General features: G+C 36.2%; 2 protein-coding genes across 7 annotated transcripts in view; one reads left to right on the top strand and one right to left on the bottom strand.

The window, feature by feature from the left end:
- Window positions 1-17063, bottom strand: part of LOC106179819 (focadhesin) — a 77090-nt gene that overhangs the window by 26958 nt on the left and 33069 nt on the right. The window contains exon 1 of one of the 5 annotated variants that reach the window (XM_013563588.2): window positions 3129-3148. The exons of the other annotated variants lie outside the window; for them this stretch is intronic. Within the exon in view, the coding sequence (XP_013419042.2) occupies window positions 3129-3133 (5 nt within the window). The 5' untranslated portion in view covers window positions 3134-3148. Of the gene's footprint in view, window positions 1-3128; window positions 3149-17063 lie in introns of those variants that run through there. 5 annotated transcript variants of the gene reach the window in all.
- Window positions 11589-17063, top strand: part of LOC106179820 (FMRFamide receptor) — a 34492-nt gene continuing 29017 nt past the window's right edge. Inside the window, exons 1-2 of one of the 2 annotated variants that reach the window (XM_013563592.2) lie at window positions 11614-11715; window positions 13130-13215. In XM_013563592.2, coding sequence (XP_013419046.2) covers window positions 11645-11715; window positions 13130-13215 — 157 coding nt within the window. In that variant the 5' untranslated portion in view covers window positions 11614-11644. Of the gene's footprint in view, window positions 11716-13129; window positions 13216-17063 lie in introns of both variants that reach the window. The other variant, XM_013563591.2, reaches the window with a different exon arrangement.

Raw genomic sequence — 17063 nt, 5'->3', positions numbered from 1 at the left:
TGATGGACCAAGATTTCTATAAAGAACACATTCAATATGCCCATGTTGACTGAGATCAGACATTTCCTCCCATGTTTCTAAATGTGCAAACACCTGCGAAATAAAGACAACTTGACATCAAAGGCAAGAAACCGAGTCAGAAAAAATAAAAATCTCCATTTCTTCACAGTAGGCTCAAAATCAATCAATTTCAATGAATATGATTCCAGCCAGGCATGTAACAACAATGAACCAATCTTGCTGTCTTGGCCTAGTCCTGAAATGCCACTGAAGAGGCAATTTACATGGGCTTCCTTTAAAACATGTCCTAAACCAGATATGTTATGCTGCTGTTCTAAACCAGCAATGTTTGTACTAGAGTGAATAAAGATGAGTTAACTTGATTCAATGGCTAACTTTGCTTTGGCAAGATAAACCCTAAATTATAAGTTGGATGCCATAAAATTAACTAACTATGTCTTTTATTAGGCTAAAGAGTATATTCTAAAACATTTGCCAACTCCTACAGGTATGCACCTGGAAAAGTCACTACACATTACAAATAGTTAAATCAAATTTTGTGTGTGTTCACACGCTTGCGCGCATGTGTGTGTGTGTGTGTGTGTGTAAGTAGTCCATAAATTGAAGACTATCAATTGACCAAAATCTAATTGCATGACAACATATTCTAAACTCAAAACAATATATTATCGATATATTTCTTCCTACCTTTAATAATAGTTAGTCATATTCATGGCATGTGTGGAAATTATTTCTGATATTTTAAAAATCATATCCATAAAAGATCATCATATCTGAAAATTTTACCCACTTGGGTAACTGATTATTTTCACCCTTGCCAAGTGATTAATAAGCCCATATATAATAATAAGTCTCACTAGTGAAAAAACATGGACTCTATATAATATCCAACAGAAGAAACCAGTTCAAAATTGCTCAAAATGATGGTCTGTGTGAACTACTCCCCTATGATAACATTTAATTTTAACAGGGAAATACACCATTAACCTCACCACTGGGTGTATCTTAAAGTTATGTACCCTCTCTATAATATTTCTCCCAGAAAAATTGATTTAAAAAATAAAAAAACTGTCCCATGTCCAGTGCACAGCAGGACCATGTCTCTGTAATTAAATACCAAAAGACAATTTGCAAATAGGAAGTGATTGCTTGATTAATCGTGTTGGTATGTTTTAGTCGATGAAAAAAAATCACCTTATAAAAAAAAACCTGCATCTCTTTTCACTGCAAAGTAATAATCTAATAACTTTCCCACCGTCCTCTCTCCAGGGAGGTCAACACAGGTGGTGGAGATCAATTTCTGTCGCCTTGAACACTATGACCCTGACTCGAACAACATTCACGACTTCCTACTATTCTCTCCACTATTCAGCTGTCCAGGTTGTTGGGCAAACACGTTTTTAAAGTTGTAGAAATCATAAACTGACTAAAATTAAATAAATAAAGATATGCCATTTAACTCAACTAAATTAAAATTAGACACTGACAAAGAAGAAACATGCTATCCCAAACCCTGCGGGATATCTCTTTGCATGTTTCTGGTTTTGGCAAATTGATGGAATAAAAGATTAAAATAATAACAGCTGCTGGGAAACATACCAAGTAGACAGATTATTGAAATTATCCCACAGACAGAAGATAGTTGCAACTAGTCATGTATTTCGCTTATACATTCGCCTATATTTTAATACGCTTTGGTTTGTTCATCCTTTTGTTTAAAATGCCAGCCAAGGAATAAGTCCCTTACAACTAATTGGGCCAACTGTATGCAACAAAACAAAAGCAAATTATAATGCAGTCAATCTACACTATTGCCACTATTGCCATGGCCTACAGTTTCAGACCCGTAGCCAGGGGGGGTACAGGAGGTTCGAACGAACTGCCCTTTTGCCGGGAAAAGGTTCCCTCTGGGTAAAATTTAACTAGGTACACATTGATTTCATAGTAAAAGATTCTCTTTTTGGAAAAAAAGAACCCACTTTTGCAATTGCTGGCTATGCCCCTGAGTTTACTATAAAAAAAAAAAAAAATTCATAAGTTTCATTTTGACAAAATCTTAGGGGCTTGGAGGCCATGAATCCATACGAGTTCATAGGATTCCATACGGCTACTGCCTTCCTCCACGACATGCAAATGGATATATGGGTAGTGTACATGCACATACAGACATCACATGGCAAATGTACCCTAGGCTATACCAAAACTTCTTGATCATAGTTGCACTGAAAGGGTCATAGCTCGGTGTCAACAGGGCATAAGTGTTTCTACATGTCCCCCCCCCCCTCCAAAAAAACTTAGAGCACATTCTGACAGAGATATCGTACTAGTTGGGTTCATCCAACTCAGCGGGTGATTCTAGGAAAGTGAAATCAATGGAATCAGCTTAATTGTCTGACATCCTTCCTGCAGCAGCTGGGGGGGGGGAGGTAATTAAGCCGAGTGCACAGGAAAGTTAGGCTGAACGTGTGATGTGTTTATCCAAATGTCTCTTCGAGTAGTGACACTATCAAAACAGACAATATAAATATCAAAAGAGACAAACCTCTATTTCCCAAAAGTGGCATGCATCATAATTCAACAAATACTGGAATGTAGTTTAAAAACAATATATAATCAACACTGACAATGCATTTCTTTTCATCTTGGCTAAAATCCAATAGTAAAATATCAATCCATACAAGCATGGCCCTTTCCATGAACTGATTTTCACTTCTCCTTATCAACCTTGATCAGAATGTTACATCTATTACGTCATTATAATCTAGAACAAAATAACATTTCCCCAATGCTTTCAAAAACATGGTTATTCAGGCAATCAATTCTCCCCTTAAATTGCTCTTTCCACATCTCCAATTATGAAAAACACATCCTCAAGTCTACTTAACAGTTCGGTCCGTACCACTCTCATATTCTATGAAACCAAATTTAACCAAAAATCATTAACCTTCTCTTCTAGCCAGCACCAAAAGCATGCTATCAAATTCTATTTCATTTGATTTACCTAAATGATTACATAAAACCCACAATTCTTGAAGGGGCATGCAAAAGGGTGATGCATGATTAAACATGACACAGTAACGCAACACTTTCAGCATCCACAATTTTACCTCATTTACTATCAAAACAACAACACCAAGTAAAAGGTCTGCGTGATGCGTCTACAGCATTAGGCTGTGGTTTGCCATACAGCGACTGTCTGATATTTCAGGAACTTTGCACAACTTTGATGTTGCTGGTTTAACCAGCAGTAATAAATCATATTTTTTTACACATCAGTGAGAGGAAGTTGATAAATAGCTATCCTAGCTGGCAATCTTCCTCCCCAAGGTCTTGGCCATAGACAGATCCGCTAATTAACTGGCATATGCATAGGCAGCTTTACAAATCTGTGGACATGTAGTAACAAGTTTCTGTAATTCACAGATTTTTTAAAAAATAATTTCCGATATTTAAACACCTTTTTTTATTAATACACATATTATTAATTAAAAATAATATTATTATTAATTAAAATTTTTGTTTGTGTACATAACCACAATTTCTGTAGTGCATTTGCTTACAACAAAGATTTACCTATATGATCACATACAGTAACTGTAAGAGTACACACACACGCACGCGCACGCGCACGCGCACACACACACACACACACACAAGTATATCAGTCCATAAAGATAACTGACATGCTGAACTCTTACGTTTTGATTCAATTTTCATCACATGACATAGAAGTTACAAACACTTAACAATGATTAACAATTTTCATTATTTTAAGCAGTATAATTTGGGCACCTTGATAATAATGCTGCCCTTGATGGCTCTGAATGAGCGAATATCTATTTCAATTTTAACTGAATATGGCTGCATTCAGAACAACAGACTAACACCCCATTTCCATAGATTAGATCAACCTACTTTAGATCGACCTAACTCCCTGGGGGTTCACGCTAAATAGCTGTCAGCCGGGCGGACACGAAAGTTAATTACCCCCTTAAAGCTTGTAGTAGGCGGGACGGACATTTAAGTCGGATTATCTGAAAGTAATCTAGTGAGACTCCCCGCGGGGATAGATCGATCTAAAATCTATGGGAATAGAGCCTAAGTAGTCAAAAGTGGTCAAATATGGAGACCCACTAATAAGCTTGCTGTCTTATCCGCTAATAGACACTAAATAGATTCCCCGTGAGGAAGTATTCAAGTGGGTTAGCCGAATTTGACCATCAGACTGGTTAGTCCACTGTTCTGAATGTGGCCTGTGCTGTATGCTATCAGTATCAATGACAACACAACATCTGCTTGTTCTTTAAGAAAAGAATAGCACATAAGCAATCAAGGGGAGGGGGGAATGGTGGTGAAATTTTCCTATTTCAGTGCCAAGGAAATGGTTTCACTGTAGTAAATATGGGATGATTGATAAATCTCTCTCCTGATAAGACTACACGGCATTGTATACTTACTCATGGAAACACAACCAGTCTTTGACAACAGAAAGGGTTAAATGAGGTGCAGCCCTCCTAAGACCCTTGCATGGCTGCCTATCTGTCACTATAAATATTTAAAGACTAATATCTCAGGCATTCTCTGAGAGAAAGGCCAAAAGCTTATGGTTACAATTACAGGTTCAAAAATAAAATGTCATTTTCCGATTGGTATCAGATTATACAAAAGCATTCTTAAAAAAAAAAACAGTGCTTCCAAATCTTCTTAGTTGAAGGTAACTAAGGGGTTTTCTGTTTTTAAAAATGAGTTCATAGAAAAAGAACTAAAGAAGAACAAACCTTCAATCAAGTGAAACAAATCACTGACTATAATGATAAAGACAAATGCATGCTGACGGATAAATTGCATAAGCATATAGCTTTAATGGAAATACAGTTTAAAAACAGAGGTGTCTGATCTGAAAACAAACCACACTCAATACCACCCTAAAGATTACTCTTATTGTATAATTTAAAGATTTTTATTTGTAAATATTCAACAACTTTGCTTAGTCTTTTTAAAAATGCATACAATATCATCTTGGTGCAATTCTTCTTCTCTTCCGAAGTTATTTCAAAGGTGTTATTGTTAGATAGTGACAGAAAATAATATTTAAACAACATATCAAAAAAAAAAAATTATTGAATGAGCCAAAAACATTGTTACTTCAAGAAGATAGATATGTTAGGATCCATTTCCTTTTCCCTAAGAGTGCATTCAGAGCAGATGATCCGCAGACTATCGACTAAATATGGCCAATGCCACTAATTCCCTGATGGTCCCCCCACCTCCACATACACCATCGCTACAGGGGCCTAGCAGTTAAACCTCAGAGCCAAATTAAATGGTGTGTGTGGAGACCATCAGGGAATTAGCAGCATCACTTTTAATTGAGTCAACCATATTTAGTTCGTGGTTCTGTTATTCCATCAATCAACTTGTTTAGAATGCACTGTAAGATAATGTAGAAATAATAATAATAATAATAATAATAATAATAATAATAATAATAATAATAATAATAATTTATTGTCATATTTATACAAGTATAAAATGAAAGTTGGTATGATCTGTCGATAAAATGTGATACAGTGGAATTATTAAAATACATTTTGTTCATTAAAAATACGTACTGCTGATGGATAAAAACTATTCTTAGTGCGCGTGGAGGTTGCTTTTAATGACCGCAGTCGGCTTGTTGACATATGCATAAGTAGGCTATTCGCTGGGTGACCAGGGTCACTCGTGATTGACTTTACTTTCTTGAGCACTCGTCTCGTATACAAACATTCAATAGACGGCAGGTCCCTACCTACAATGCGCCTGGCAGTTTTTACTACGCGGTTGAGGCGATTCTTGTCCTCTACTGTAGCACTACTGTACCAGACGGTGAAAGATTGTGTTAGCACACTCTCAATCACAGCCCGGTAAAATTTTGCCAGCAGTTCTTGGTTGACATAGAATGACCTCAATCGTCGTAGAAAGTAGAGTCTTTGCTGAGCTTTGCGGACAATATCATCTATGTTAATGTGCCATTTAAGATCATCAGATATATGTATGCCAAGAAATTTGAAATGTCTGACTATTTCAACCTCAGAACCATTCAGCGTAAGATGGCTAATTTCTGTTGGGTTTTTCCTAAAATCTACAATAATTTCTTTTGTCTTTTTAACGTTAAGCTCGAGGTCGTTTTCAGAGCACCATGAAACAAGGGCCGAAACTTGATTTCGATAGTCAGACTCGGAAGTGCTAATAAGGCCAGCGCAGGTGGTATCATCTGCAAACTTAACAATCAAGCAATCAGGATACGAAGCCACACAGTCGGATGTAAACAGAGAATATAAGAGAGGCGAAATGACGCAGCCCTGAGGCGTGCCAGTATTTATCTCTATAATCTTGGAAAAGTTATTGCCGACTCTGACCTGTTGTGTACGATTAATTAAGAAATTTAAAATCCAATTACTTAGTGATTTACTAAAATGGAGAGAGTTAATAAGTTTTTCGTGAAGTTTAAAAGGCGATATCGTGTTAAAAGCAGAACTATAGTCAATAAAAAGTAACCTTGCATAGTTAGGGATTTTACGATCCAAAAAAGTAAGAACATTATGTAGAGTAATAGCAACAGCATCTTCCGTCGACCTATTCTTTCTATATGCAAATTGAAAAGGGTCGAAGGACGTCGGTAATTTTGATTTCACATGTTGCATAACAAATTTCTCAAGCACTTTCATAACAATGGAAGTTAGAGCTACAGGCCTAAAGTCATTAAGACAGGTAACAGGCGTGCGCTTTGGAACAGGTATTATCACAGATTGTTTAAATATTTTTGGCACATAGCTAGAGCGTAAAGACCAATTGTAGATGTTGCACAGTACACCAGAGAGCTCATCGGCACATAATTTCAGCAACCTAGGTGTAATCCCATCCGGACCTGCCGCTTTCTTAACTTTCAATCTAATAAGACCAAGCCGGGTGTCTTCTTCCGACAGCTGGAAGGGTGCTTCTTTATCTCGGGAACAGATGATAGGAGATATAGTATTTGGTCTGTCGAAGCGGGCGTAGAATTCATTCAACTTGTCTGGTAGGCTGGTGTCATCCGTGGGTGAGAGTTTGGTTTTAGGTTTGTAGCCGGTGATTTTGTTCACTCCCTGCCAGAGCTCACTAGAATTACAGCTGGAGATGTCTGCCTCAAGTTTATCTCTATACCGCAACTTAGCGCGCTTGATGGCCCGGCGCAGGTCATATTTTGACCGCTTGATAGCGTCCAAATTGCCCAATCTGAATGCTTCCTGTCTGGCCACAAGTTGTTTACGTACTGAGGAACAAAACCAAGGTTTGTTGTTTGGATATGATGTAACAGTTTTACTCGGAATGCATAATTCCTCGCAGAATTTTATGTAGCTCATTGTCACTTCAGCACATTCATCAAGATCAGCTGCATCCCGGAGAAATAAGTCCCAGTCAGTGCATGCAAAACAGCCACGAAGTCGTTCTATTGCGTCCTCACTAAACTGATGAATTACTCTACGTACCGGTTTTTCACGCTTCAGCTGTTGTTTGTATGCTGGGACGAGATGGATCATGTTGTGGTCTGACTTATCCAATGGTGGTCGTTTCAGTGATTTATAAGCACCCCTGATCGTTGTGTAACAGTGGTCTAGTGTTTTATCTTTCCTAGTATGGCACGATACATGTTGAAAATACTTAGGTAAACCCTTTTTCAGGTTTGTGTGGTTGAAATCTCCTGCTATGATAGATAGTATTCCTGGGTTTGCATTTTCATAGTCTGTTATAATCTGTGTGAGTTGACTGATGGCCGACTTGGCGTCCGCATCGGGTGAAATATATACAACTGTAAGAATGACTGATGTGAACTCTCGTGGCAAGTAGAACGGGCGGCACTTGATGACTAGAGTCTCTAGTTCCTTGGTACAGCATCTGGATAGTACCTTCGCGTTATTGCACCAGGAGTCGTTGATCAAGAGGCACACGCCACCACCACGATCTTTGTCCACGGTGTCGAATAATCGGTCGGATCTGTATAACGTGAATCCCGGGATTTGACTTTGAATGGCCGCATCCGGGACAAGGTTATTGAGCCACGTTTCTGTGATAAAGTAGGCTGAACAATCTCTGTAATCTCGATTGGTACTGATAAGACCGTGGAGCTCATCCACCTTATGGCGTAACGATCGGGCATTTATGAGAAATATGCTCGGCAGCGGGGATCGATTTCCGCGGTTACGCAGCCTGACTAGAGCCCCACCTCGTTTACCTCGCTTTCGCCCCTTCCGCCGCGTATTTGAATCTTCATAGTCGGTACTGGTAATAAAGTCAACCTGATTTAGTCCTCCCAACAAGTCATAGCTCCCCTCAATATGAGTATTTCTGACCCGTAGCAGCTCCTCTCTTGAATAAGTTATGTATCCAATAGTAAAGTTAAAAATTGGAAGTAAAATAACAAGTAATACTACAACGCGACAGATCATGTCGCCATAGGACGGCGCCATCTTGATATCTTAAATAAATAAACCTTGTCATTCTTCGAGTTGTTGATGTAAGAGCAGCATTTTTGTGGTGAAAATTGTATTTTTGAAATCGAGCAGATCTCTCTCACTTGAACTGAAATCAACATCTTAAAGCCAAATTAATCACAACTAAAAGTCCTACCATTTGTTGCCAGGGAATCTTTTTGAAAGGCTCACTTCTGATATTAACAGTAAAGAGGTGAAATAATGCCTTTGTTTGGTGGAAGTTAACACTTTTGTCATCAACTACGACAATTTTCATCATGATATCCAATTTCATTATGAAGTTACATCCCATTACACCAAAAAAAAAAAACAAACAAAAAAAAAGGAAATAAAATAATGCAGTTAAATTGACCAAAAACAGGGAAGGAGCTGAAGCATATTGTCACCCTTGGCCCAAAACTCCTTATTTCTTGCCTTATATACATTCTTTTGGGTAATTAATTAATCTTCAGTGTGGTATCATAGTTGAGATTTTGAGGTGAAAACAAAAAAATTGGTTTCTCAAATTTCTCTTTTACCTGAGCACCCAAGATCACCATTTCAAAGCCAATTTAATGATACCATTTATTATTCAAAACCCTCCCAGCGATTTTTCTTTGTGAAGTCTTAGTTAAGATTTTATTGTTGATAAAGCAAAATAATGCCTTTGTTTAATGAAAATCTGTAATTAGGGGCTCATAACTCCATAACAAAAACATTTAAACCAAAATGACAGCGTAGGATATTCGTGATAAAATCTTTTTCAGGGATGAAGTTTCGTCACATACTGATTACTATCTCATCTCAAAATAGGTGTTAAATTGACAATTAAAGCTTTTAGTTGCCTATGCTTATACATTGCAATGAAAAAATATTAACACTTATATTTGATTTTTTTGAGGTTTTTTTTCATTGTTTTAAATCAGCACGAAGATAGATACATTATTGAATCATTTGTCGCAGGAAAAACTCATTTTCAGTATCTGGATGATAATAAAGGGTTACAATATCCATCAGAGCAGAAGCGTGTGGGATGATGAATAAAATGACGAAAAAGGAAATTTTTGCTCTAAAAGTGTTTAGGTTTTATAACACTAATATGCAGATAAGTAATTCACATAAATGCAACAGGAAAAATAATATTTTTACCAATCTAAGCCATTTTTAGGTATCTATCTACCTTAATCCAGAAGAATGGACTCGGGCATGGCATAAGAATTACCAAGGGGAGTATGACACTCACACATGTTTTGCAACGTGTACAAGTCGTGGTATACTTATCTAATTGCAAGAGGAACGTGTGGGTGAACAGAAATCACCATGCTGGTTATAGACAAACTAACGTAACTGGATCACAGATTACATCTAGAGTTTACAGACCACTGGTGCACTTACAATTTTTATGCCAAATGAAGTTGTTTGTTCACTCATATTTACATGTAGCAGATTTGAAGGGTGCCAACTACTACTGAAGGTGTGCAATTTTGCCAGGAGTAATAAATTGAAAAGTTTATTGAGCATAGTGATTTAACTTCTCTTTCCAGGTAGCTACAAGCAATGATTTTTTAGCTGATTTCAAATATTCATTTCACTTCAAAAATCTGCTCGGATCTGTTAGTCCACAGATCAGCTTGTTCTGAATGTGACCTCAGAATTCAATGACAGTATACATAAGGCTGAAAAGTCTGGCACACATCAGCTCAGGGTAATCTCAAAGTAAATAGACACTGATGATAAAGACATGATTAAAAAATGATTTTTTTAATGGGGGAAAATTGTGAATTTTACAGATACTGTATTTTTAAGTCTTAATTTCTTAAAATACTATAATATGAGCAATCCTATTGAGTGGTGGAAACAAAATTGAAAAGCAGACTACCTTACAGTTCTATTCTACGCATTAAAAGCACCACAAATGCTATACAAAAATATTATTTTTATGGTTTTAAATTGATGTATCTGAAACCTTGATCATTTTTGCCCACAGAACAGATCAAGTTATTACCGTAATCTCAGCAAGGTTTTGTGTTTTACGTTCTTGATATGTTCATTGTAATGTATTTTTGTTTTTAAATTGGCTATTTTTATCAAATCTTTCACATGCTAAGCCTGTCATCTTTTCTCCGTTGTATATTGTGTTTTCAGAATAACTACACAAAATATCAAAAGCCTTAAATATGTAGCAAATATTTCAGGATTAACATCAGCCAATGATATCTGAAAGAAAAGGAAAATCTTCAATCAAAACAGATGTGCTTTTTCCTTTTCTTCTCAGTTTTACCATCAATCCATCATCCTCATAAATGACACCGAGCTGTCCCTGACAACTCTCTATTTATATTCAGTAATCAGCTGAGCTGGGTTAGCTTTAAGGATAATCATTAGTGAGATTCCATGTACAATTAGGATTTCCTTTCAATTAACAAAAAACAAAAAAAGGTAAATCAGCATCGTAATGAACAATGTACGGTCTTTCAAAATATAAATGTACTCAGGTTACATAACAATAAAATTTTGAGTCCAGTGAACTTCTGAGGTTGTGTCGGTATGCAACCAGTGTTAAATTATAAATAAATTATTTCCCCCTGGTGCCTTCAAGATATAAGCTTAGCACAATAAACAGAGCTTTATACAGCCGTACCTTCCATCAAAATATTTCAGTAAAATATTTGTCTGTAAAATGTTTGAGGTTATTTTGCAAAAATTTGTACAAATCTAATTTCTGATTCAAAATGACAATATTTTACAGACTTAAGCATTGATAATGACTGCATTAAGTAAGAGATAAACTCTCAGTTACTTAATAATAATCAGTGAGAATTTGCTGTCAGCTTGGTCACGTCATTATAGCATTCATGAAAGCTATAATGGATGAAAATGACGAAAAAAAAAATCACTTGGCAACCTCCATAATGATAAACTAAAGCACAAATCTACTTCTTCCAGATCAGCTAATGTATCATTTTAATTTGTATAGAGAGACAGACACTGAAACCAGAATCGTATTGCCTGCACATGTAAATACATGCAATCAGGCACAACTACCTTTCACCCCCATGAAATGAAATGGGCCATGCCCAATCTTCTGGGACGAGAGCACATTCAGAAGCATTCAGCAGAAGCGCTGCCGCATGGGAAGAGCAACAGCAGAGATTTTACGTACTGGAGGACCACTCGCATGTCAACAGACTCAATTAGTGAGGTAAGTGCACGATGCCTCTCTGTGATTGTTTTAAGTGAAAGAAAATTTCTCAGGGACTTATTGCTCAACTTCTGTTTTACTATTGCATTGTTTTACAGTGAGAAATGCAAGAAACTTGATGCTGTGGCATTGAAAAAAGTCTCTTCAACTATGTTATCACTTATCATTAGTGATCTAATCTAAACATCATGTGAATATCATTTTTATAGCCAAATCAAGGAAACGAATAAAATACTGAATTATAAATCATTTAACAGTGTGATCTTGCAGACATTGGTTTTCTAAAAACTAGTGGTTAAAACAGATTTGATGAAAAAAAAGTCCAGGAACAAGGTTTTTTCATTTAAAAAAAGCTAATTTTAAGTTTTGTGAGTAATCAAAACAAAATTCAGTTTTAAACAACACTGTGTTTATCATATGAAGGTAGGGACCATTTCCAATTTAATCATTCAACAAAGTTTCGACTTTGAACAACTAATGTTGCTATGCCACGTCTGAGTATAACTGTTCAGTTTCTGTGAAAAAAAAAAATGTTTTCCAAACGTTTTTTTTTTTTTTTATGCTTTTTGTGCTAGCCAGATGTGCTCAAAGCCATTGAAATAAGAAATGTATGCTGTAAAATTGTCACATAATCACAAGTATGACGTAAAGGATGGGAATATTCAAAGCTAACAACAACCAATATTCAACTGGATGAGAGTGGAACTTGAAGTGTGTGAACAAGCCAGAGGTGTCATCTTATTATCAGGGTTGATATTACCTATAACACATTCCCCTCTCCATACACCTTATTTTTGATTACAGATTGCTTGATCCGGCTTATATAACAAAAGCTGCAATTACACTAGCAAGTGCACTGCACTCCAATAAAATCGGACAGTATCCCCAGTAGAATTAACTTTCTGTTTTGTGTTAAAACTAGTTAGGGGAGCAAAAACAAAAAATTGGCCCTCATCAATCCAACTTTTTGTTTAGGGTGTACAGATGTTCTTATATGAACAAGGAAGGGCTGTTAATGAGGTGTTATGTGCCATGTTTGACACTTTGAATCAGATGCTTCAACTTCCGTCATAACACGGGCTTTTCTACAACAGACACTCTAGGGGAACTAAACATTAAAAAAAAAACAAACAAAAAAAAAAAACACGTATTTCTGTGCTTTTTATGTTTTTGTTGAGATCATGAAAGTGATGATTTCATTAACGGCGAGTCTATAAAAATACATCCCCAGTACATCTCGAAATATGACATTAATTGTCAGTATGTGTTAAAAAGGGACAGCATATCTATATATAGTTAGTTTCCTGCCCGTATTTAATGTAACACGATACTCAAAATAAAAAATGGAAATAAGACTTGACATCTACTTTGCGCACATGCATTCCACATGCATTGTTACATTTTGTTTTAACAGTGATAAAGAGCCGATTGCCTCAGAACTGGAGACCCACGCTGGGTTTAATTACGTAGACCACGGTCACGAGTTGTTACAGCATTCACGTAAGTAGAATAATTAACAAGGATGGATAACCATGGTTAAGTGTTAACCACAGTCGAAATTGCTAGTTAAAATTGAGTTTTTGTTTAAGCAAAAGCCCTGGATGTGTTTCATGGGAAATGTGAAAAAGGTATCCAGTGATTAATTACCATTAGGCAGGCAAAATGACACTTTGTGAAACAAAAGTGTATTACGAAAAAAAAACTCTTGTAAATGAATCAACTGAAATATATCAATTGAAAGTTTTACACAAATGTGTGGATGAGTATTAATGAAAGTGTTGAAAGTAAAATAAATGTTTGTATTGAAATTTGGACATTGAGGCAAAAGAAGAAAGGAAATCTAAAAAAAACTATTGCCAATATATTATCATCTTAAAAGAAAATCAATGTATTTGTCTTGAAATGAATTCATGTTTATGTAAAATGATGCCCCTTTGCAGTATCTTAGTATAATCTCTTCCATGCAGGTATTTTGGATTTAAGGTGCAAGAAATGTGCAGATAGTTAACTGTATACTTTCAGAAATCAATGCTTATTATTAATAAATAATTTTAGGAAATATGCAGGCACAGCTCAAAGAAAAACGCATTCAAAAATTAACCTGTAGTAGCTCAGCCATAACTAATGGCAGGCATCATATTTTTCTACATAAAGCAATGTAAAAATTGAAAATAATGACTTTCTGCACCATGGCCCATATTTGTAAAAAAGTACAATCTGTTCAGTGTTAAATGGGTACTATTCAAATAAATCAACATATCAATTTTGTTTACAATTTCTATACTAAATGTTATCATAAAGCTTTTCAAGGTGTTGCTCATTTCCTACAATTTATTAAACGTGTATGTGCACGTGCAGGTGTAAAATAATCAGCATTACTTAGTAACCTATATGAAATGACAGGCAGTCAGAAAAGGTTTTTATTATCCCAATATGGATTTTAATTCCAAGGAGCTGGTCATGCAACTTCTATTGTAATGGCATACTTATATTGTTCTTGCGAGTCTATAGCTATACACTTGAATGAGTGGTCCTTTGATCAAAGAAATGTCTACAAATTCATGGCAATCTAGACTTTGAACAAGACAGACAAAAGTCACAGATTAGACCATTCTTTTGGACTGACAACTCAATATGGGAGTGTGAAAGGGATTCCAAGTGTAGATTTGTCATCTATGGCAATTTATCTCCTTTCTCCAGTTGTGCCACAGCAATTAGCAGATGGTGGAATATTAAAAGTAATCCTGTGAACATCGACAACTGTGTTGAAATAAATGCATCCCCGCCCCAATAAGTTCACGCTACCTCCTATCCTTAATGAAAACAAGCAGCGCACTCGAGCAATCGAAGAAATGCTCTGTGGCAATACGGTTGCTAGCCATCTATTTGTTCAAAACCAACAGCAAATAATCAGAATCTTGTGATTTTATCAGCTGGCTGTACTATTAGCAAATTGGTTAATCAAATGTTTGTTTCCTTAACTTAATTGATCTCATTGATTGCATCGCAATTTTTTAGGCTTTATCTGGCTCTTGGTATTTCTGCATCTTAGGGTATAAAGAGAAAAATGTGAAAAACAGCTACCTGAGTAACTTATCAGCTGCAGCTTTTCCAATTTTTTTTTCTAAAACTAAACTTATCAAAGGGGTTTACACAACAGGTATGGGATACCTTAATGATATATGGAAGCCTTGGATAATCTACATCAACATTTACTAAATTTTTTGTTCAAGAAATCAAATACCAAATATTATGCCACGGTTGTAACAATTTTAAAGAGTCTTCTGACTATGATCATGGGATTAGGTAAAATCTCAAATTATCTAACTGCCAAATGTACAAGATCATTTCATCTAAAAATTCTGTAAGATGATCTTGAAATCTAAAATAACCTCCAAACTACCAGTAAGATGTATCTCCAATGTTTTCAATTGAAATAAAGGTGGCAGAAGAAGGTCCAGTTAGAATAATCATTGCCAGGCAATTAATGTCAATAAAACCCTGTTGCAATTCTCCAGTACTGACCAAAGGCAAATCCAAGTTTTAGTCTATAAGACACCAGGTTTAAGGATCAAGCTATGGGCGCGTTTTCCAGGGATCCAAGTTAATTAACTTCTAAAATCAAAATCTTTTCCCAATGCGTGTCATATTGACTTATTACAAACTAAAGGGTTCTTCTCTACACTAAACCCCTATCCATGAGTGTCCTGAAAGGGGGTTGTTTTCCACCCCCACCCGTAACCCTCAGTGTCATAGGGTGCTTTCCTTGAGATTTAGATCGATCTAAAGATTAAGATTTAGATCGACCTAACTCCCAGGGTGTTCACGCTAAATTGCAGTCAGCCGAGCGGGCACCATAGTTAATTACCCCCTTACAGCTTTTAGTAGGTGGGACAGACACTTAAGCCGGCCAAGCTGACAGTAATCTAGTGAGACTCCCCACAGGGATAGATCGATCTAAAAATCTATGGAAATGGGGTGACAGATGATACAGTATTTAAACCCAACTATTTACCCTGGGCCTCAGGCCTTTGTCTTAATGAGCCTGAAAATAAGTAGTCACTTCACATTCAGAGGGCATTCTCAACAAGTTGATCCATGCATTAACAGATCCGTGGACTAAATATGGCCATCTCACTCAAAAGCAGTGCCGACTAGTCCCCTGACGGTCTCCCCGCCTACACACGTTCCATCGCTGCAGGGGCCTTGCAATTAAACCTCGGAGCCGAGATTTAATCCGTTTGATGGCGTGTGTGGAGGTGGGGAGACCATCAGGAGATTATGCTTTCATGTGGGGTCAACATGATCATCTGTTCTGAATGCGCACTCACTTTAATTTGTAATAAAAATCTCTACCATGTTGTCTGTCTGGGTGCTTGAAAATAACTGACTAACTCTACGAACTTTGTAAGTCTTCTTAAAAATTCTTTTCTACCTACTACCCATATATCTATGTCAAGTAATTCTCTGTCTTCAGATCATTTAAAAATAAATACAAAAAATGAAAAAAGAAAAAAAAAAAAAAATATATATATATATATATATATATATATATCAAAGATCTACAATAAATACCACCAACATGATTCTCACTATATACCATCAATTCCCTGATCTGATGCATAATTTCTTTGAATTGCGCGAAAAGAGGACGAAAACACTGGCTAAAGGGAAATCAATTGGTTTATGTCTTCCTCTATCTTGTTAGCTTTTATCCCCACTTGACACAGGATGCAAATCAAGTAACAAGGGAAAAATCAAGAAAGAAAGTAAAGAAGTATTAAAAAAATGTGGAATGTAGTTACATACTCGCATGTTTCATCCCACTTGCTGTCCAAAAAACCTTTCTAGGGTATCTCATTAAATGGGAGATGAGTATAAAAGATGAGAATGCAAGTCTCTGGCTTCCCTTGTTTCCACTCACATTATCAAACATGTTCAGCATGGGGTTAGTATAATGATATCATTCCACCTTACCATCCCAGTTCTGAATCTATCTTGACATGGTGAAAAAAATGCCTCTCTCCAGGAAACCACTGCTGTTTTGCCTGTTACCTACATGTACTTCCTTCCGAATCTCTTTCAAAAGAAATTACATGAACAAAACAGTAAAGATTTTTCCTTAGATGACTTCAGATGTGAGTTCAAATCAAGCTTGTTATATGAAAGTTAACAGTTTTTTCACTTTGTCAGGACAAACACTGGCCACTAGTTTAGATGATAATTCTGAATTACCCACCTTCCGAAATGATTTTGCAAAAGAATCAAAAATTAATGACTGCCACTTTAATAATTGGCATGCTACATTATTATTTTCTACAAAGATAAATGACTTTACAGCTGTTTTT

Source organism: Lingula anatina, chromosome 1 (assembly GCF_051362555.1).
Source record: "Lingula anatina isolate TDL-2025a chromosome 1, LinAna3.0, whole genome shotgun sequence".
Classification (NCBI taxonomy): Eukaryota; Metazoa; Brachiopoda; class Lingulata; order Lingulida; family Lingulidae; genus Lingula; species Lingula anatina.
This window is presented reverse-complemented; position numbering and strand designations above follow the sequence as displayed.